The sequence below is a fragment of the Trifolium pratense genome, linkage group LG5 (assembly GCF_020283565.1).
Source record: "Trifolium pratense cultivar HEN17-A07 linkage group LG5, ARS_RC_1.1, whole genome shotgun sequence".
Lineage (NCBI taxonomy): Eukaryota > Viridiplantae > Streptophyta > Magnoliopsida > Fabales > Fabaceae > Trifolium > Trifolium pratense.
In genome coordinates this window covers 57,073,278-57,094,795 of record NC_060063.1, presented here as the reverse complement: position 1 = coordinate 57,094,795, position 21,518 = coordinate 57,073,278, and the positions used below count along the sequence as shown (strand labels likewise).

The 21,518-nt window shown below is 33.5% G+C and overlaps 1 protein-coding gene and 1 non-coding gene across 3 annotated transcripts; one reads left to right on the top strand and one right to left on the bottom strand.

Annotated features, from left to right (window-relative positions):
• Window positions 1–6,099: 6,099 nt before the first annotated feature.
• On the bottom strand, window positions 6,100–9,198 carry LOC123887204 (WAT1-related protein At4g30420-like). 2 transcript variants are annotated; one of them, XM_045936482.1, is made up of 7 exons: window positions 8,938–9,198; window positions 8,738–8,806; window positions 8,242–8,358; window positions 7,874–8,111; window positions 7,149–7,307; window positions 6,729–6,880; window positions 6,100–6,639 (listed from the first exon to the last, which is right to left on the bottom strand). In XM_045936482.1, the coding sequence occupies exons 1-7, from the start codon at window positions 9,120–9,122 to the stop codon at window positions 6,408–6,410; spliced, it is 1,152 nt and encodes a 383-aa protein (XP_045792438.1). In that variant the 5' UTR covers window positions 9,123–9,198; the 3' UTR covers window positions 6,100–6,407. The 2 variants fall into 2 exon arrangements, with proteins under 2 accessions (XP_045792438.1, XP_045792439.1); XM_045936483.1 differs by lacking the exon at window positions 8,738–8,806.
• Window positions 9,199–15,998: 6,800 nt separating this feature from the next.
• On the top strand, window positions 15,999–16,072 carry TRNAI-AAU. Its single transcript has one exon. It is a non-coding gene; the product is annotated as a tRNA-Ile (tRNA).
• Window positions 16,073–21,518: the final 5,446 nt, after the last annotated feature.

Sequence of the window (21,518 nt, the reverse complement as noted above, 5' to 3'; positions counted from 1 at the left end):
ATGTTATTTTGGGATACATATGATTCTTTTGCGATATTTTTATCTTTCCTAGTAATTAGTCAACTTCTACTGAGCAATTGACGGATAAGAACTCTGCTCGGTTTGTGGTAAAAATCTCGGTCAATCTGTTCTCTTTATGAGTTGCAAAGATATATAAATATTTAAAATAAAAAGAGAAGTATTTGTTATGATTCAAGAATAGAAAGGGAATTGAAGGAAAAGATTCTTCATTATTGAATCGAATGAATTGTTCTTACACTAACATCACTTATATACAATCATAGATGATCTACCATAAGCTAAGCTACACTACCTACACAGTAACTTGTGCTACAAGTTAGTTACAAATTGTTAGCTGTACAATGTTTATTGCAACTTGAAGCTTGATCATGAGCATCACTTAACATCCTCCCACAAGCTGATGCTTGGTATATGTCAAGCAATCCAAGCTTGGACAAGAGATTGTTGAACTTTGGTGCAGGCAATGCTTTTGTCAAAAAGTCTGCTACCTGATCATGTGTTGATATAGGAAGTAACCTCATCAAGCCTTCTTGTACCTTCTCTCTAACAAGGTGACAATCAATCTCTATATGCTTAGTCCTTTCATGAAAGACAGGATTGGAAGCTATGTGCAATGCACTCTGGTTGTCACAGAACAACACTGGCTGTTTGGAACTTTCAATGTGTAAATCTTTCAACAAGTATAGCAGCCATGTTAATTCACAAGTTGCTGAAGATAGTGCTCTATATTCTGCTTCAGAGGATGATTTGGATATAGTTGACTGCTTCTTAGCTTTCCATGAAACTAGTGATGAACCTAAGAAGAAGCAATATCCAGTTGTTGATTTCCTTGTATCTAAGCACCCTGCTCAGTCAGCATCTGAATAACCAAGGAGATGCATATCTGTGTTTCTGTGGAACATGAGGCCTCTACCAGGATTGTGCTTGAGGTATCTAATGACTCTACATGCTGCTTTGTAGTGTGTCACAGTAGGGTTATGCAAGAACTGACTTAACTGTTGTGTTGCATATGTTATATCAGGCCTAGTGTTTGTGAGATATAACAATTTCCCTACAAGTCTCCTGTACAAGCTTATATCTTCAAATGGTTTCCCATTGTCTTGATGTAGCTTGATGGAAGGATCCAGAGGTGTAGATGCAGGTTTGGAGCCAAGCAAACCTGAGTCATTGAGCAGATCAAGACAGTATTTCCTTTGAGAAATGCTGATGCCTTCTTTAGAATGAGCAACTTCCAATCCAAGAAAGTACTTCACAACTCCCAAATCCTTGATTTTGAAGTTGTGATCCAGAATATTTTTGATTCTATCTATCTCTTGCATATTAGTGCCAGCCAATATCACATCATCAACATATATAAGTAATGCAGTGAAGTTGTTTTGTTGATTGAGTGTGAACAATGAATAATCAGAGGTGGATTGTGTATATCCCTCCCTGACTAACAAAGATGTAAGCTTCTCATACCACTTCCTGCTGGCTTGCTTCAAACCATACAAACTCTTGAGCAGCTTACATACTTGGTTAGGCTTATTGCACTGAACACCATCTGGTATTTCCATATAAACATTCTCCTGTAAATCTCCATGCAAGAAGGCATTATTTACATCCAACTGATGTAAGAACCACCCTTTAATAGATGCAATGGCAAGAAGCATTCTAACTGTAGTGAGTTTAGCAACAGGTGAAAAAGTGTCAAAGAAATCAAGACCTTCTACCTGGTTATAGCCTTTAGCTACAAGTCTGGCCTTGTATCTCTCTATGGTGCCATCAGACTTGTGCTTAATTTTGTAAACCCACTTGTTACCAATTGGCTTAACATTAGGTGGTAAATCTACAATCTTCCAAGTCCCAGTACGAGCCAATGCCTCAAGTTCAGAATTCATAGCTTGTATCCAATGTTCTGATTTACAAGCTTCAGTATAGGTTTTAGGTTCTGTGTGTTGTGTGAGAGACATTGTGTAGACACTATGTGAAGAAGACAAATGATCTAAAGAATGAAATGAGGAGATAGGATAGAGAATACCTGGAGATGATGGCTGTGTGGATGAATCTGAAGAACTGCATACATAATCAGACAGATAGGAAGGTTTATGCTTTATCCTGTCAGGCCTAACCAATGGTAAAGTAGCAGTTGGTGTAGAGTTAGGTAAATTATGTTGTTGGTCAGGTAAATTATGTTGTTGGTCAGGTGTGTTAGGAGGTGAGTCATTTGGTGGTGTAATGGCAGGAGTGTCAAAGTATTGAGTTGAATTATCTGGTGAGGGAGTGATGGAATCACTGTCAAGGATTGAATGGTAATGCCAATGGTTTTTGGAATTGTTGGTGGTATAAGGTAAAATATGATCAAAATGTTTAACATTTCTTGAAATGAAAATGTCTCTGGTTTCAAGATCAAAAAGGATGGTGCCTTTGACACCTTGCTTGTCGCCTAAGAAAATGCATTTTCTACCCCTTGGTGATAGTTTTGTTCTATTAGCAGTTAAAGTAGATGCATATGCAAGAGAACCAAATACTTTCAAATCATTTAAATCAGGTAAGGATTGATGCAACATTTCATATGGTGATTTATTTTCAAGTACAAGTGTGGGAATTCTATTAATGATGTATGCAGCATGCAATACAGCATAAGACCAGAAATTTTTAGGCAAATTAGACTGATATAAGAGAGCTCTACCAATGTTCAAAAGATGTTGATGTTTCCTCTCCACTCTACCATTTTGTTGTGGAGATTCCACACAACTTGTTTGATGTAAAATGCCATTAGAAGAGTAGTAATCATGCATTAGAAACTCAGGTCCATTATCAGACCTAACAATTTTGACTTGGTGATTATATTGAGTTTTTATCATTTTAAGTAAGGTTACTATATGAGTTCTAGTTTCAGCTTTAGACTTCATTAAGATAATCCATGTAAATCTGCTATAATCATCTACAGCAGTTAGAAAATATGAATAACCATGAACAGATTTTATTGATATAGGGCCCCAAATGTCAAAATGAATTACATCATAAGCAGCAAGTGCTTTATTAAAACTATTACCATAAGGCAATTTCTTAAACCTAGCAAGGTGACAAATGTCACATATTCCTTTATGATCTGCTATTACATAAGGGAATTTGTTTTTCATACTAACAAGTCTATGATGGGAAGGGTGCCCTAATCTAAAATGCCATATAGCTGTTTTGGGAATGGTGGCATGGTTAGAACCATCGATGGAAGCAACATGAGCCAAACTATCTGTGAGCTTAAGGTGATACAGGCCTTCATGCTCATCACCAGAACCAATCATCTTCAAGCACTTCTTGTCCTGAATGACACATTGTGAACCAGTGAAATTAACAATGTAATTAGATGAACTACAAAGTTTGGACACAGCAATTAAATTGATTGAAAAAGCAGGCACATATAGAACATCATGAATGACTAGTTTTGAAGAAAAATTAACAATACCAGAATATTTGGCAATTGCAAAATTTCCATTAGGTAATTTAATGTGAATAGGATTGATTTCAATATATGATTGAAACCAAGATAATGAGTTGCATATGTGGTGACTAGCACCTGAATCAATGATCCAAGTGCCAAGAACACATGCATTATGAGAAGAAAGATGAATACCTTTGTGAATCACTGATGAATGATCAGTGATGATGGAAGAACCAACCTGATTGGAGCTTGCAGAACCAACATTGGAAGCAAGATTAGAATTCTGAAGGAGAGTCATGAGCTTATCATACTGATCTTGAGAGAGTGATGGAGGAGTAGGAGCAACATTAGAATCAACACTACCTCCCTCAGCTGCAACATTATGAGCAGATGAATACTTCTTCATGTGTGGAGGTACACCATTCTTTTTGAAGCAATTTTCAACCACATGATTGTCCTTTCCACAGTAAGAACAACTACGAGTAGAAGATTTGGAACTAGAAGAAGGTTTTGCAGATCTTGCAGCATTAACCAAAATCTTAGAATCATCAATTTCAGCAAAGTTACCTTGGCGTTCATGCTGGATAACTAAGGAGAAAACTCGGTTAATTGGAGGAAGAGGCTCCATGATCAAGATCTGTGACCTAACAGTAGAGAAATTCTCATTCAAACCAGTTAGGAAACGAACGGTTTGAAGCAAGATGTGATTTCTACGCGCAGACCTCATAGCTTCGCAAACACATCGCTGACGACAAGTGCAAGAAGGAATTGGAAGATACAATTCTAATTCCTCCCAAAGAGTCTTGAGTTCAGAGTAGAAATCAGTTACAGAACGATTATCTTGTTTCAAAGCATAGATTTCTTGTTGAAGTTCAGAGATACGAACCAGATCACCTTGCGAGAAACGTTCACGAAGATCATTCCATATATCAATGGCGTTCTCCATGAACACGACAGATTGAGCAATCGAAGGAGAAATGGAGTTCAAAATCCAAGATGAAATCAACTGATTGCAACGATGCCAAGCACGATAGGCAGGATCAAAGTCATCGTCCGGCATTGGAAGAGCACCGGTGATGAAATCAAGCTTCATCTTCGCACCGAGCGCACGTTTCATAGAACGTGACCAAGAATGGTAGTTAGCACCGGTGAGAAGAGGAGTAACGATAACAGAGGAAGGTCCATCGCCGGGATGAACATAGTAAGGAGAAGAATTGTCAAGAACTGGATCAGGTTGAGCTCGAACCATGATGAAAAACGGTTACAGCGGCGGAAGAAAACGGTTACGGTGGTGGAAAAACGGTTAGGATCTTGAAGGCGGATGATACCATGTTATGATTCAAGAATAGAAAGGGAATTGAAGGAAAAGATTCTTCATTATTGAATCGAATGAATTGTTCTTACACTAACATCACTTATATACAATCATAGATGATCTACCATAAGCTAAGCTACACTACCTACACAGTAACTTGTGCTACAAGTTAGTTACAAATTGTTAGCTGTACAATGTTTATTGCAACTTGAAGCTTGATCATGAGCATCACTTAACAGTATTAGTACATATAGAAATAGAAAAACTAAAAATAATGACCAAACAAAGAAATCTAATACCACAAACGGCAAAAACATCCTCACTATCCCATCAACACTAAAAGGACATCATCACCAAAAGATAGGAAAAAATATAATCTGTGCAAGCATGTAATTAAATAGCACAATGCAGAATAATTTAGCTAAATTTTGAGTTTTTAATCTGTGCTTGATTGATTTGATAAAAATATAATACTACTCAAAATTTAGGAACAATTTTTAAAATGTAGCAACTATTTTAAAATACTACTAATTAGGTATGAAATGAACCTATTTACACTTTTTTTTAATATGGGCTTAAGATTTTATTTTTTTAAGACGTATCTTTAATAATGAAAATAGTAGTTCAATGTTTGTAATGAGACAGCTAGACAGAGAGTAATACTCAAAGTAAAGTGATGCTGATTGACATAAAATTAAATACGCAGTAACGAACAGTACTTCTCAAAAGAAAGAGACATCCAACCAACCAATTTTCGAAGGTATATGTTTTCTGCATTAAGTAGTTTTGGACCTTTCAATTGACACTGCTCAAGTAACACATACTAGCTAGTACTCCACTATTTTGGCCATAGTTCTTAAACTTTGAATATTGATTTTCTCCATATATTTAATTTTAAATAATTGATTGAAACAAATTGGTTTGAATTATTATTATTATTATAGAGCAACAAAAATAGGACGAGTTTAGTAATTAACCTGGAAAGGCTGCTATTATTAATGTGACCTTTTTTTAATGCCAACAAGAGAAGAACAATATAACGAGGAGTATCAGAAGTACTCACAAAAAAAGAAAACATAACAAAAACAATAAAGACATCACCGCAAGACACTAGTCCACCCAAATCCCGAACCACCACATCTGGGAACGGAAAAAATAAAATGGACAAACAGAGGGAAGGATTAAAAGGAGCAGACTACCGACCAACAGTTTAATCTTGATTGAATTTTTTTATCTTTTGGACTGCATGCAATCACATATTTATACACTTCACATTCTGGGAACCTAAATTATGTGAGACTATAATCATGTAATTATGGCGTGCGTGATGTGTGGTTTGTATAATTGATAGCTTACTTGTTACGTACCCAAGCAATGTTATTAGTTTTTAAATTTCTGTTTTGTGGTAGTTATTGACTGACTGACAGCTACTAGTTTGTTAGTGACAAGTTGTGATTTGTACCAATTATTGTGGAAGTAATGTAGATACCATACCAATGTAATGCGATCAAGTGAAATAAGTGCATATATATATAGTGTTCAATATATATTCACATATTCACTACACTCTCTATCAACCGTATTACACGACTTTATTCTTATTAATTAAATGTTCTAGTTGTGGTTCAATTGGTTGAACTAATTGAATCATGAACGTCTTGTTGATTCGATCTCTGGTTTTATGTTTAAAACATTGGTTAAAAGCGGTTCTTCCAAATTAATTCGACAACTTGCTTCTCCACGAGATTCATTTCTCAAAAATTTCACTTCCTCCGTCTCAATAAACGCCGATTTTGGATCTATTTTCTCTATGACATCTTCAGCTTTACCCCAAAGCACAATATACAAGCCAACTATCACTCCAATTGTGCCTATCAAGCTAATACACATGAACATCATTTAATCAGATTAAAAATTTAAGTTGGATTGAGAATTAATCTTCATTATTAAAACTTAAATATTAATTACCTTCCAGTGTATATTTCCTCATGAAGCAACAGGGCAGCCAATACAGTCACAAGCACTGTTCCCAGAGGACTAAACATTGCAGAAAAAAGAGGTCCTCTCTTTGTAATGCACCATGCTTGGAGACAAAATACAACTGCAGATCCCATAATTCCCTGCAAAATGTATTTTTAACAAATTAGGCTACCAATGATGTATATTTTTGTATTTTTTTTTTTTTGTGTTAACTTGTTATAGGTAAAAAGTTACTTCTGCCGTTTAATAGTGACTCCATAAACAAGAGTCAGAATTCGAATTTCTGATCACTTATTTTAGAGGTCTAAATCTTTTCCGTTTCACTTTGACCAATACATTTAAGTGTGTATATACTATAGACACACACACAAAAGTATTGTTGTATCATCATGAAAAGTATCCACATACTGAATACAAAGTGCAACCAAATTGAAGGAGAGAATTAATCTTCCAAGCATTAAGGTTTGGCTCCAAGAATAGCGTTACTACTGCTGATTGTAATGTTGAAATTAAACACATCCAAGCTGACAATGATATATAATTAGGATGACTTGCATAAGCTGGAACCTGATGAAGATATAAAGAAGGGCAAGGTTATACATACATACATATATGATAAACACTTGACTAGTACTCCATCCGATCCATTTTATAAGAGTCCGTTTATTTTTAATTCATTAAATAATTTATGAATCTAAACTATAATATAGACTAGATACTAGAGGCAGGTTTGACCCTAACACACGTGCAACATGTGTTATGACAATGGACCTCCTAAAAATCTGGGCCTCAATTTTTTTTACAGAGTAGTAGTATTAGTAAATTAGGGGTGCAAAGCTTAGTAAATTAGGGGCCCCAAAATTTAATACATTATTTGATTGACGAATTTGTTTAAAAAGATTTCGATGAATGACTCATCTTAAGTAGTTAGAAAATATTTTATTGTTATTGATTAGAGTATGAATATTTTTATGTTAATTATCAGAGTGATTTTTTTTATGTTATTGCAATTTAAATTGAGAATAATTTTTTTCAAAAAAATTGCGCTTTTTTATTAAGGGATGCTTTTAATTAACATTTGCATATAATCTCTAAAAATTAAGGGCTAAGTGATGCTACACAAAATAGAATACCTGTAAAATGAGCCACAATGACCAGGCAACACTACTTGCCAAAACAAAAAGACATCCAAGCAACCAATTATCATCACTTCCCAAGGTTGTAGCCATGGTAGATTTTGAAGGTAAATTTTCAGCATTTAGTAGTTTCGGACCTTTCAACAATGTGATGGACATTGCTCCACCAACACATATCAATGTTCCCACAATTTTGGCAATAGTTCTCAAACTTCGAATATTTACTTTCTCCATTCTGTAAAATATTCATTTTCAAATTGAATATTTCAACTTATTTATTGGTTTGAATTTTGATGGAGCAACAAAACATAATTAAGTTTAATAATCATATATAGCTAGGAATTAGTTAGATATATAGTAATTACCCTACAGAGGCTGTTATTATAAATGTGACTGCTGGAATAAGATTGGTCATGGCAGTCGCAATTGAAGAAGGAATAAGATATAGACCCTCGAAATATAAATTTTGAGTTAATGTAATCCTGCAAAATATATCCAAAAGGAACCACATATAAAAAATAGTATCTATAAGTAATCATTAGTGTCACTTTAAACTTTAAAAATAAATATTAGATATTTTTTAAAATTCAATATACATTAATAATTTTTTATATATATGATCTAGTAGTTAAAACACATGCATAGACTCAGTTTCGGGCTCGAATTAGTTAGTGCTTTTGTATGGAAGCTAAGGGATAAGTGTTTATCCATTTATAAGTGTTATTTATTTGACCCCAAAATCTTATCTTTAATTGGACTAAGGTACCATTATTTCACACTAAAATTGAAATTTGTGGTTTCATGAGTATGAATATATATATATATGGAGTATATTATTATAATTAATTAATGGAAACAAACCCAATTAGTGAGGTCATGAATATCAAGAAAAAACTCCTTAAATTTAAGGAATAGGAGCCAGAGTTTCTCCTGTTAAAAAATAAATAAACAATTAATTAATTAATACACTTGACATTAGAGGAAAATGATAGAGTAATTAAGAAAGTATAATATAACAAATTAGAAATAAATTGTGATAGAATGAAATGAAGTAGTACTACCCTGATAAATAAGCAACAGGAGCAAGAGCAATGGTTGCAGAAGCATGGCGATACACAACAAGTACTCTAGGACTCATACCCTCCAAAAGTATGACTCTTATGCCGAGACTCATACCTGCATATATAGATTGTATCAACAACATAACCAATACTGGCATGTAGTACTCTATGTCTATGCATCCCATTTTTTGTTGTCCAACAATATACGATGTTTATGTTATCTATATATGAAAAGATGAACCCTTCGATAGCTAAATTGATATTTTGAGGCATTCAAGCAACGAAAATATCACCTTTTACGAGTGGGGTATGCATTCTTGTTAGAAGTCTCACATTTGCTAGAGATATGTCAAAGATAGCCTTTATAAATGTAGTGCAAACCTCAATTCTTAAGCTAGCTTTTGTGGTTGAGTATAGGCCTCTAAAATTCTAATTCTATTTTTTGCTGCAACTGATAGAGTCTGTTGGAGTGTTGAGTTGGATTTTCGTGATTCTGGTTGATTGGAAGGCTCCCATGTGTATCATTTTTGGTGGTTGATATTTGTCTTTCTCTGAGGGGTGCTTGGATCTTCTTGTGGTGGTGTGCTCGGGTGTTTAGCTTTTGGTGTGCCTTCTTATATGACTATGTATGTTTTTTAGAAGTTGTTGGGTGTTGATGTGGTGTACTTCTGGTACCTCTTTATATTTTAAACGTTCTCTTTTTATTATTGCGTTTTATATATAATATTATTTCTCATTAAAAAAAAACATCAAAAATATCATCAAATAGGAATCTCTGAAGTTCTTTAGGAGGAGCCTCCAAGACATATAAATCAAAAGAATCTGAAGTGAGGTTGAAATTAACTAGCTAATCGACCGATCTATTTTTTTTACGCAAAGTATGGTTGATCTTACTTGCAAGTAAAACACAAATGGTGTGATGCAGAAAACACGTTTTATATTAGAAAACAATTATTTGGTCTTGCAAGTAAAACACAAATGGTAAAAGACCGTAAGGACATTAGATATATTGAGGTGTGGAATTGAACTGTAGTTTACCACTTCTCAATATCTTTTATATGATTTTTGAACCTATACTCTTTTATAGGTTGGTTTTGTTGGAGGTAATTTTATTTGAGTCGGTCTCTATTAGATATTAAATGTGGACATTTCTTTCAACATTTTTGTTTTAATCATTTGATTTTTAGAAAAAAAGTTAAAATTTAATAAAAAAAAATTTCTCACAAAAAATTCAACTTAGATTCTATCAAACGATTTAAACTCAATTAATTGTGTTACACTTCTTCCAACTTGCAGCTACTACAGTACTATTTATTTTGTTTAAGCTCCTCGTAATTGAGGATCAACAACCAACGATCATCCAAGTGATGGAAGCAGCTGGTAGTCAAATTCAATTACAACGGACAAAAATTAATTGTCACACATGGTTTGGTATCCACACACACCAACTAAAAATGATTTAAACATGGTACTGTACATATAAGTGAAAGAAAAAAAATATCTCTGAGTTAACTTTTTTTTTTTTTAAGAAAATGAACTTATAGCATTTCATTGATCAATAGGTGTTCAATACAATGTGGTATATCAACCAAAATACGGGGACTAGCTGCATATGTGGCCGCCTTAGCTAAACTATGAGCAACCTCATTGGCTTGTCGCCTAATAAACTCAACACTAGAGTTGTTGTAATAATTAGAGAATAGCTGTTTACAATGTGAAATAATATCACCGAGCTCAGTAGCATCACACTTATTTGAATGAAAACTATCCACCACCTTTGAGTCGAGCTCAAAATCAACTGGTCCTAAGTTTAAATCGTGAACCCAATTGAGAGCTGAAAGTAAACCGAGAGCTTCACCAAAACGAACATCACATAAGGGTGTAAATTGGTCATATTTAGCCAACACATAAGCGCCAAACTCATCTCGGATACAAACACCAATACCAACTCTATTAGTTCATAGATATATTATATTTTATATATAATTGTCGGAATTCAAACCTCGAACATTCACGCTTATCAAAAAAAAAAAAAAAAAAAAAAACCTCGAACATTCACTTATTTATCTAAATTATCAATTTATTAGTCATTACATTACCCGACAAAATTGACCAAAATTTTTTTTAAACAAACTAACGCAAATAATAGGTGGATTTTGTACTTATAAATATATACACAAAATAGCTAGTAGCTTAGTTGGTGTGTTACAAATCATAAAATGTTGATTTTTATAAATAAAGTGTTGATAATGCATTTTTCTAACATATTCTCATTTTACATTTTGTTTTGTTTAAACAAAATATTTAATTTTCTTTTAAATATATGAGTACTCAGTATATTTTAACTTGTAGTTTTTTGAATCTCACGATTGATATTTAATTTCTCTTAGTTAGGTTTAAAATGTGTCAACCCGACCCTACAAATGACAAATAGCTCATCCATTTTCGGTTTAGAATGTTTTCGAGTCAATTAGAAAGAGTTATTAAACGTCCCGTGAACTTAGCTCAGTTAACAGAGACATTACATTATATATGCAGGAGGTCAGAGTTTGAATATCGGAAATCCCACTTTATTTTTTTACCCAAACACAATTAACTCATTTCACTAATAATAAAATGTTCAATATAACGATTCTCTGACACTGTAATATTTCACTTTCACACCATGCAAAATATCAAACTCATCAAATGTATTAACTAAAAATGTTACGAGTAAACATTTTCTCGGACATTGTCTAATTACTTTCTTGAGTGTTCATGGAGTTCAAACATTTATTTGACCAGAAAATGAATCAAGTTATTTATGTAACTAGAAAATTGTCAAATATGTTTTACTTCATCTAACTACTCTTAACAACAAAGGAAATTTGAATAACAATGTGATTTATCACAGAACAATCCGAGATGCTGTGAAAAATCATTGTTTATACCTTCTTTTTTCCGTCGAGCTGCTTCTCTCTTTGGTTGTATTTTCAGTCGATGTGCTTCTTTCTCTGCTAGTTTGAAGTCCATCAAATCCACCATTTCCATATATGTCACATTCCCTTTAAGCATTATCAGAACGCTTATCATAGCATAAGTGTGCACCAACAACCCCATTCATTGATCCACGCACCGTATGCACTTGCCTCAGGGTCATCAACCGCGGTAAATACAATGTGATGATTGGTTTCATCCCTTTTGAAGAAATTGGGGGTGGAATACCGGGACGGTATTGTTTCGGAATACCTCTCGGTATTCCAGCCGAATGGCAACAATCATAGAAGGGATGAAATGTGACCCCATGGGGCATGTTTTCCATAACCATATCAACTTCATCACCTATGAAAAAAATAGGTTTAATTAGTAAAATGGTCCCTTAAAGACATTTTTTGTTTCAGATTGGTCCCTTAAAGAAAAAAAAGTCCATATAAGTCCCTTAAAGAAAAAAAAGTCTGAATAGGTCCCTTAAAGACATCTCCGTTAATCAGTTTGGTCCCTAAAAAGAGGTCTAAATAGGACCAAACTGATTAACGGAAATGTCTTTAAGGGACCTATCCGGGCTTTTTTTTCTTTAAGGGACCTATTTGGACCTTTTTTTCTTTAAGGGGCCAATCTGAAACCAAAAATATCTTTAAGGGACCATTTTATTAATTAAGCCGAAAAAAATATATTGTTTAGCACATCTAGCTGTTGCAAGTTGTCGTCTTACATGTACACAAAACACACAAAATTAAGGTTTTTACCATGTAGATATTGCAAGTTCGTGAATGGATGTGTTGGTGTACTGACTTTACGTGTGCAATGCTCAGAGTCCTTTTAGCATTTGAAGGGAATGTAACAAACAGCGATTTGGTGAATTACGTGGAATACTGATCAAACTACCACTTTTTCAAACAAAAAAGTTCTCAAACTGCCGCCTTTTGAAAAATAATTCTCCAAATGCCGTAGTTTAAAAATTCTTATATGTTATAGCCACATGATGTGACGGAATACTCTTTTTTTAATTTTCTTTATAGAAAATAAAATAAAAATTATTTCATTCTAGCCACATGATGTGACGGAATTGAACTAGTTTTTCTTTTAAAAAAGGGTTTCTACATTTACCTAAACGCTAACCAAACACCAATTATCTAAATTTTGTTTGAAAATTGTAAAATAAATATATTTTAAATTAATAAAAATAAAATAGAGAAATGTATTTAATTAACCGTAAATCTTTATTATTTTACAAATCTATATTATTTTATAATTAATTTCATCATACATTAATAAAAAGATAGTAGCGAAAAGTATTTAATTAACCGTAAAAAGGGTACTAATTAAAAATTAGTAGAAGAGCACCCAATATTTAACTTCTATAATTATAATTTTAAAAAGCATACAAATTAATAATAACTTGAGATAATGCAATTTTAACCACAAAAAAAAAAGATAAATAACTAGTGTTGAGTATATGGGGGCTGGGTTTCGAACTCCGATCATCCCACTTATTCACCTTAAAAGTCAAATTTTTAGTCACTATGTTACTTAACAAAAAACAAAACGTTATTAAACAAAATAAATTTGAACAAATAACTTTATAAATAATTTTGTTTTAGTACTAGTTATGTATTAGAAAGGGTTATAATTATCATATAAAATACAATAGAAAAATATGGGAGAATGAGTGAGAACAAATATATAAATGAATAATATTAATTCTCATATGACATATATGATTTAAAAAATCATATTTAATATATGAAGAATGAGTGAAAATAAATTTGTTTAACATATATATTGATGCATCCAGTTGGTGGTGTTCTTTACTATAATCCACATGACTCAAAAAGAATCGTGTATGATTTATTTAATGTTTAAAAATGTGTTTTTATTTATTTAAATTTAAGTTTAATGATATATGATAAGTGTCAAAAGGTAGTGATTTTACCTATACATTTTAAGCACTTATATGTCGACTTCTTTTATAAAGTTATTTCAAGTAAAAATCCCAACTATTTGTAAATATTAGTCTTTACTGGTAAATTAGTATTTTAGCTATTTTCACCTATTTCATTTAACTTTTGTAAGCCACTAGGTTTGGTCTAGTGGTGAGGGGTTTGGGTAGTATGTTATAGGTCATTGGATCGATCCCTAGCTCATTGTAAACTTTTGTATCAGTTTACTAAATTAATGTATAATAGATACTATATTTTATTATATTAGTTATATTTATATTTATTAACAGGTTTTAAGGTAAAATATGTTTTCAGTCCCTACTTTTATAATGAGTTTTGGTTTTCGTCCCTATATTTTAAAATCATTATTTTTCGTCCCTGTTGGATATAAATTTGGTATTTATCAATTAAATATAATTGGTGGGTCCAATATTTATTTGAAGGTTATATTGTTAAAATAAAACTTTCAAATGTTGCGTCGAAGTTCCAATCATGTCGAAACGGAAGAGAGTCTCAAAGGCTTTGAAAGGTATGCTTGGGGCTAGTTTGTCAAGAGCATGTCGAAGTCGCAAAATAAGTCAAAGGGCTAGCTGGTCCAAGCCCAAAAGAAACAACAACGGCCTAATAGAGCATTGGCGCGCACTGAAGGAATGAGGATTGAAAGTGGAGAACGTGGGTCGACGTGACAAATTGAAGAGCGTCCAGATGATCAAGAAGCAGTTACCACTTTGCCTTAGTATTTATAGCAGTTTTTCATTCAGAACAAAGGTCACAAATTATATACAAAAAACTCTCTCTAAAATTCTAAGTACTCAGCGATCGAACGAAAGGAATTTCGAGGAGAAATGTATGTTTTGTGAACCACCCTTTTCAGCAATGTTCTTTAGTTTTAATTAACTTTTGTTCTGGAAATTACTGTTTCAAGACGATTCGAAGCAGTTATTTTTATAATTGTTTGCAAAAGATTTCATTCTTAGATGTTTGTTTTTCCTTTTAAACGAACACTCAAACATTTTCTTAAGTAAACCAAACACAAAATTGTCCTGAGATTTACTAGTTGGTCTCGCAAGTTTAAATACTTAAACTAGCGGTTGTTTACCAAATTTTCACGTAAACAGTCCCCGATTAATTTTCTGTTTTAGTTTTAGTCTCAGATGTTAGGTCAACTGTTAGTTGACTAATGGAAGTACATGTGGCGCATATGTAGCACGGACTCCGACACGGACACCGTGACACGACACGAACATCATGACACCGCTAATGTAAAAAATATAGACACCGACACCGCTACATATTTATAAAACATATAAATTGAGAATCAAAATATATACATGTAAATCTAATTTGAGCAAATTATTTTTAAAAAAAAATTTTAAAACAAAATATGATAGTATTTTACCTTTATTTATCTATCTACGATTGAAAAAACTAAAAATATCGTAATCAAAATGTAATGTTTTCAATCCCTCATTGATCAATATTGTTGTTTCTACACATTATAACTCTTGTAGATATGTTTGATATGTGTCTAAGGAGAGTATAAGCAAAAAAAAAAAAATTTTTGGACACATGTCCGACACGTGTCATACGAGTGTCTTACAGGTGTCGGACACCGATCAAAGGAGTGTCAAACTAAAGGAAAAATTGAATTTTTTTTCCGACACTGATATGAGCTATCCGACACGTATCGGACGAGTGTCATACGAGTGTCGGACACCGCGACACACCTAATCATAGAGGTGTCGGTGCTTCCTAGCGTGGCGCTGACATGTTGAATTTTTCTTTACACGTGGCATCCTACATGGACTACCACATCAGATTTTATTATTTTTATTAATAAATAAATCAGAAAATTCAAAAATCCATTTTCTTCTCTCTTCTCCACAGCAGATCTGCTGACTGCTGCACCTTCTTCTATCTTCTTAATTCAACACCATATTTCTCCTTCCTTTATCACCGTCTTTCTCCTTCCTTTAAAGCTCTCTTCTTTCTTCTTAGGTGCTTCCTTTTTTTTTTTTCCTTATGTCTTTTCCACTCAATCACCAGTTTCATTACAAGCGGGAATGTCGAATTTGAAGGTGAGAAGCCGCGTTTCATACCAATGTGTAATTGATCATATTTCATAAAAAAAATAATATCTATGGCCCATTAGCTCAGTTGGTTAGAGCGTCGTGCTAATAACGCGAAGGTCGCAGGTTCGAGACCTGCATGGGCCATTTTAAATTTTTATAAATTGTGTTGCCGTCATCTTTTCTTTCCGATTTTTGCTATTTACACACTCGCATACTACATTGCAAGGGCGTATAATTATAAAATCAGGAGGCGCAAGAAAGACTCGAGAGACGTGAAAAAAAAAAAGAACGACATTAGTATTAAGAATGAGGCCCAAAGTTCAATTTATCTAACAATTCTATCTTTCTTATGCAGGATTCATATCTTCTTATTTTCCTTCCCAATATATTTTTACATGATTACATTCTTTTTTTACTTTGTCATTTGTCATATCAAATTTTTTTACCTTTTCAACACACTTATCTATTCCAAAACACTTCTCTATTCTACTCATACTCAAACTATCATATTAAATATCTACTACTACTCAAACCATTCTATCTCTCTCTCACATATTATCCAAAATTCATCTTACATATCTCTACATTGACAAAGGATAACAACTTGATCAGGTGATACATATCTTCCATTATTTCATCTTATTTTTCACAGTCACTATTTAAATGCTTATTACATTTGTCAATGTTTATTAATCTTCCTCACAACATCCTTTGTAGAGCAGTGTTCATCCCCTTCTTCCATGGCTTCAAGCTCAAAAAGGTTCCATATTTCTTATACTTTTAAGTTCCTCATCCATGTTAATTGATTTTTATAACTCTATAGTATATTAGATCTTTCACAACTTATACATTTGAAATCTAACTTTATTATATCTGTATAAGAAATTACAAACATCTCAGTTTCTTTATAACATTACTACATTTTATAACTTTTTTGTTGTTACAGTATTTATATTAATATCTTATCTATCAAATTTACGAATTCAATGACTAAATCTGATGTGAAACTGTTTCCCAAATTTACATTATTGTTTTTACTTCATATATTCCTGTAACGATTTTTTTCCCTTTCAATTTATAAAACAAAGGACAAATATGCATGCAAGAGAAGAGAAGATGTTTCATACGGTGCTTTATCCAGATAAGGTTCTTATCTTTATCTAAGTGTAACATCCAGTTTGAAATATAATGTTATCAATTTTATTTGATGAAATACTGAAATTTTATTAATCTTTTAATAGCCTCAGATTGAAATACCTGCTACTTTCAAGAAAATATGGTATAAAAAGCTGAAAACACATGAACATGCATGGCTGGTACATCCAGATGGAGAAAAAACTTTGGTTCATTTGAATCTCTACAAGTTTGACTCATATCTGTCCTCGGGAATAATCGTATCACAGAATTTGAACGTTAAAGAACCAACTGAAATAATTTTGGAATATGAAGAAGCTGATAATAGATTTAAAGTAACAGTTATCAAAAATGAAAAAGATGATATCTTGAAGACCATACCAAATGCTGGTGCTGCTGCAGAAAAGTCCAATGCTCAAGCAATAACACAATCAACCTTTAACTCTGCGATAATTAATCCACATTTGCTGGATTTCAATTTTCATGGTGCTTACAAGTGGGAAAAGAAAGTCACAAAAGCAAATGCATGGCGAAAAAAAAACCAACCTTTGGTATGCAAATTTTTTTTATTTCTAATCTTTATAATTCAATTATTTGTCAATGAAATTTTTACTTTTTTATATCAAACATTCCATGCTCTATATCATGTCTATTGAAAAAAAAAATCGTATTCTAAACAAAATCTGTTATTTCTTCTAACATTATTTTACTTTATATACATTCTAAGTATGTTCCAAGAGATGGAGTTCGACACTCCCTTCAACATAAAGAATTCATTGTTGTGCAATGTGCACACTGTCAAATTTTGGTTAAGTGCAAGATTTCTCCCGCTACTAGAGATGACAACAACACTGAGAAATACATTACCACCGGATGGAATGACTTTGTTAAGCATAAGAAACCAAAAGTTGATGACAAAATGGAGTTTGAATTGAATCAGGCTGGAACTGTTCTGCGTGTCAAATTTGTTAACAATGACACAAATAACTAATATGATGTTGTTTCCGGAGTCACGGATTTGTGCTTTAATCTACTATATCAAGCTGTCAACATTCCCTAAATCTACTATATGAAGGATGTGTGTCTTTTGTTGTTACAAATTCAGTTTGTAATATTTTTAATGCTTCTGTCTATGAACAACTTGAATTAATGTTTTGTATTAATGCAATTTCAATTTATGAGTTCATCTTTATTTTAATTTTCCATTTGCGTGTTTATATATTTTTCTCATTTGCGTATTTATAGTTATTGTTTTCAAAAATTTAAAAATTGCATATAATATTCTCACATTTCTATATGTCGTTTATAAATTTTGCAAAGTTATAAGGTAATTTTAACCCGTGCGAAGCACGGGTTCATAACTAGTGAATCATTTCAATGACAGAAATAACTATTTTATCTCCTGAACATAAATCATAAGCATCCCTCAAATATCTTCACCTAAGAAAAGAAAGTCAGTCCAAACGATACCTACTTCCTGAACCTTGAATTTGAAATTTATATGAATGTTGTGATTCAGTGAGAAGGAAAAAGTATGTTATAAAAAGGATTCCTCCACTAGATATTTGGTCAAACAAACACTGGCCTTTTACTATTTCCACCCTCATTGCAGCTACAAAACCAATCATCATAGCCAATCTTCCATTTCTCTTTCTTCTGTTCTTGAATAATGTAATGAATCATTATTATAAATGACAGAAATAACTATTTTATCTCATGAACATAAATCATAAGCATCCCTCAAATATCTTCACCTCAGAAAAAAAAGTCAGTCAAACTATACTAAGTCCTGAACCTTGAATTTAAAATATATATGAATGTTGTGATTCAGTGAGAAGGAAAAAGTATGTTAAAAAAATGATTCCTCCATTGGTCAAACAAACACTGGCCTTTTACTATTTTCACCCTCACTGCAGCTACAAAACCAATCATCATAGCCAATCTTTCATTGCTCTTTATTCTGTTCTTGAATAATGTAATGAATCATTATTATCAATGACAGAAATAACTATTTTATCTGGTGAACATAAATCATAAGCATCCCTCAAATATCTTCACCTCAGGATCCAATGTTGTTTTCAAAGTTCTATACAGTTTAGTAATCCCTCTTCACGGCCATTACACCCTCCTCCGACCATAAATTCACATTAATAATAATAATAATAATAATAATATATAGTAGTTCACAAGTTGAGGAAAAGTTGTCAATACATAGTGCACGTTCAACAAAACAAAAGGATGCTTAACAAAATTTGCTATTACTTAGGTGCACCTTTCCTAAATATTTGGCAACATGATAAACTAGAGTTAATACTCGGTCAGTTCTATGAAAATTAATTCTAAATTAAATTAATTAAATTTGATCAAAATAAAATGTAGAATAAAAATTAATTTTATAATTTTTTTTAGAGGCCCCTATTTTTATGAGACCTTATGCCGTCGCACATGTCGTACATGTGGAAACGACGCCTCTGATCATTGGATTTAAGATGAAGCTGGTGAAAAGATATCTCACTTTGAATCCCGTCCGCTCTACACAATATTAACATATTTTTTAAATTATATTTTTTGAGTCGGTTTTAAACTTATCTTTTTGTTTGTATATAATTATCTTTTTATTCACACTTATTTTTTTAAAAGTATCTCACTTTTTTTTTTTTAAGTTCATCTTTTTGGATCTAAACCTTTAGGAAGTATGACCCCTTCATCAACCTTCCGAGCTTCGGTATTTGATGTAGTAGACTTAGCAACAGGTTGCACTGAATTATGCAAGCAGTAACAATGTTTGTTGTTGTTCTGGTAAAAAACAAAGGGGTTTGTATTATTGATCAAATGGTGTGATTACACTCAGTTCAATCCCAACAACCCTGGGAGTTTAATAAGTCCGAATTCGATCTTCTTACAAAATGAGAATATGGAACTATTTATAGAGCTTCTAGTCTTCTTCTCCAAGCAAGGGTTCCTAAAAATCCGGCCCTTAGCATCTTCTTCGGTGGTATGGCGTGAAAATAGGGATGAGAACCTTGGTCTCCAAGCTATGGCAGTTGCGAGAAGTTTATTTCTTTCTTCTCAAGGTAGCGGTTGATACAAGGAAGGAGAAGATTTTTTCAGTAACACAGAGTCCACCCTTTTTGGCGTTGCCCTAGAGATGCAGGTCGCGCCCTAGCTCTAATCGCCTATTGGGTTTTTTAGGGTTTACTTGATTTTGGGCTTATCGTCCTTTTTACTTTAATTGGGCTCACCGGATATTCACTTAAGCCCATTGCCCAGTCCACAGCCCCCCAAGCACGAGGTCCAAAGGAATGAAGTGCTTGAGTAGGATTCGAATTTTCCCTCTAAAACCTGTAGCGCGGGAAGAACTTCATCACGTTCCTCCCACTTTCTGGCACACGTTCTTGTGCTCCTAAACCATATCTATCAACCGCTTCTCCACTCGCCGATACCACGATGGGATATTTTCTCTATAAAATGGAGCATTTGATAGAACTAACTTGTCACATTCTCACCTGCTCTCTTAAAAGTTTTCCTTCTGCAGTATGTCTCCTAAAAGCCTTCCCTTTGAATGTGGACAATCCCCTGCCTCCCCCGTCATCAAGCGGCTCCGCCGTATGTTGACCCTGAGTACGGAGGACTTAATGGATGATTTTGGTGAATTCTCGGAATTTGTCAAAGAGCTGAACGATTATTGCTGGAGGCTGACCAAGGAGGAGAAGCGTTTTCTTGACAGTGTGCTGCGTCTAGAGAAAGAGTTGAAGGATAGTGCATCCTTTGTGATTGCTGTGGAGAATGTCAAAGAATGCCATGCCGAAGTTACCGAAGCTGTCGACAGCCAGATAGAGATCACGAAAGAGACCATGGGTGTGCAGGAGGAAATCCTAGGGATATGCTTCAACGAGGAGCGTAGAGTGGACGATCGTTTGGCGCTGCTGAACAAGGAGATGAAGCCGCTCGTGAAGAGGAAGAGGGCTCTCCAAGGCGAGATTAGGGACGATGTTGCCAAGCTGATTTCAAGGCGCCATTCTTTGATGGACCTTTTAGACAAGCAGAACGAGCTGAGGGAGGATCTGAAGCCCATTGACGAGAATATGGTGAAGGCGAAGAGGGTGAAACGGGCATTGGAGGAAATGCACCGTATCGCCGTTGCCGATGCTGGTGAATTGGGGAGTTCTACCACGCCATGAAGTCTTTTGTTTGCTCATCTTTCCGTTTTGTGCTTTTCTTTCTAGTATTTGTAATTTGCTTCCGGATTTTGGGATCTTTGTTATTTTTATTCTGTTTCTTTGCTTCCGTTGTATTTCTTTTGTACGAACTTGAATGCTTAAGCAATTTCCTTTACTTATGTGTTGCTCTTCTGTCCTTTCTAGTACCGCCTTCCTCTAAAATCTCCATTAACTTAAACGGGTCAAACATTGACTCCTTGGAAAGATAAAAAATAACGGTTCTCAAGATAGTCAAA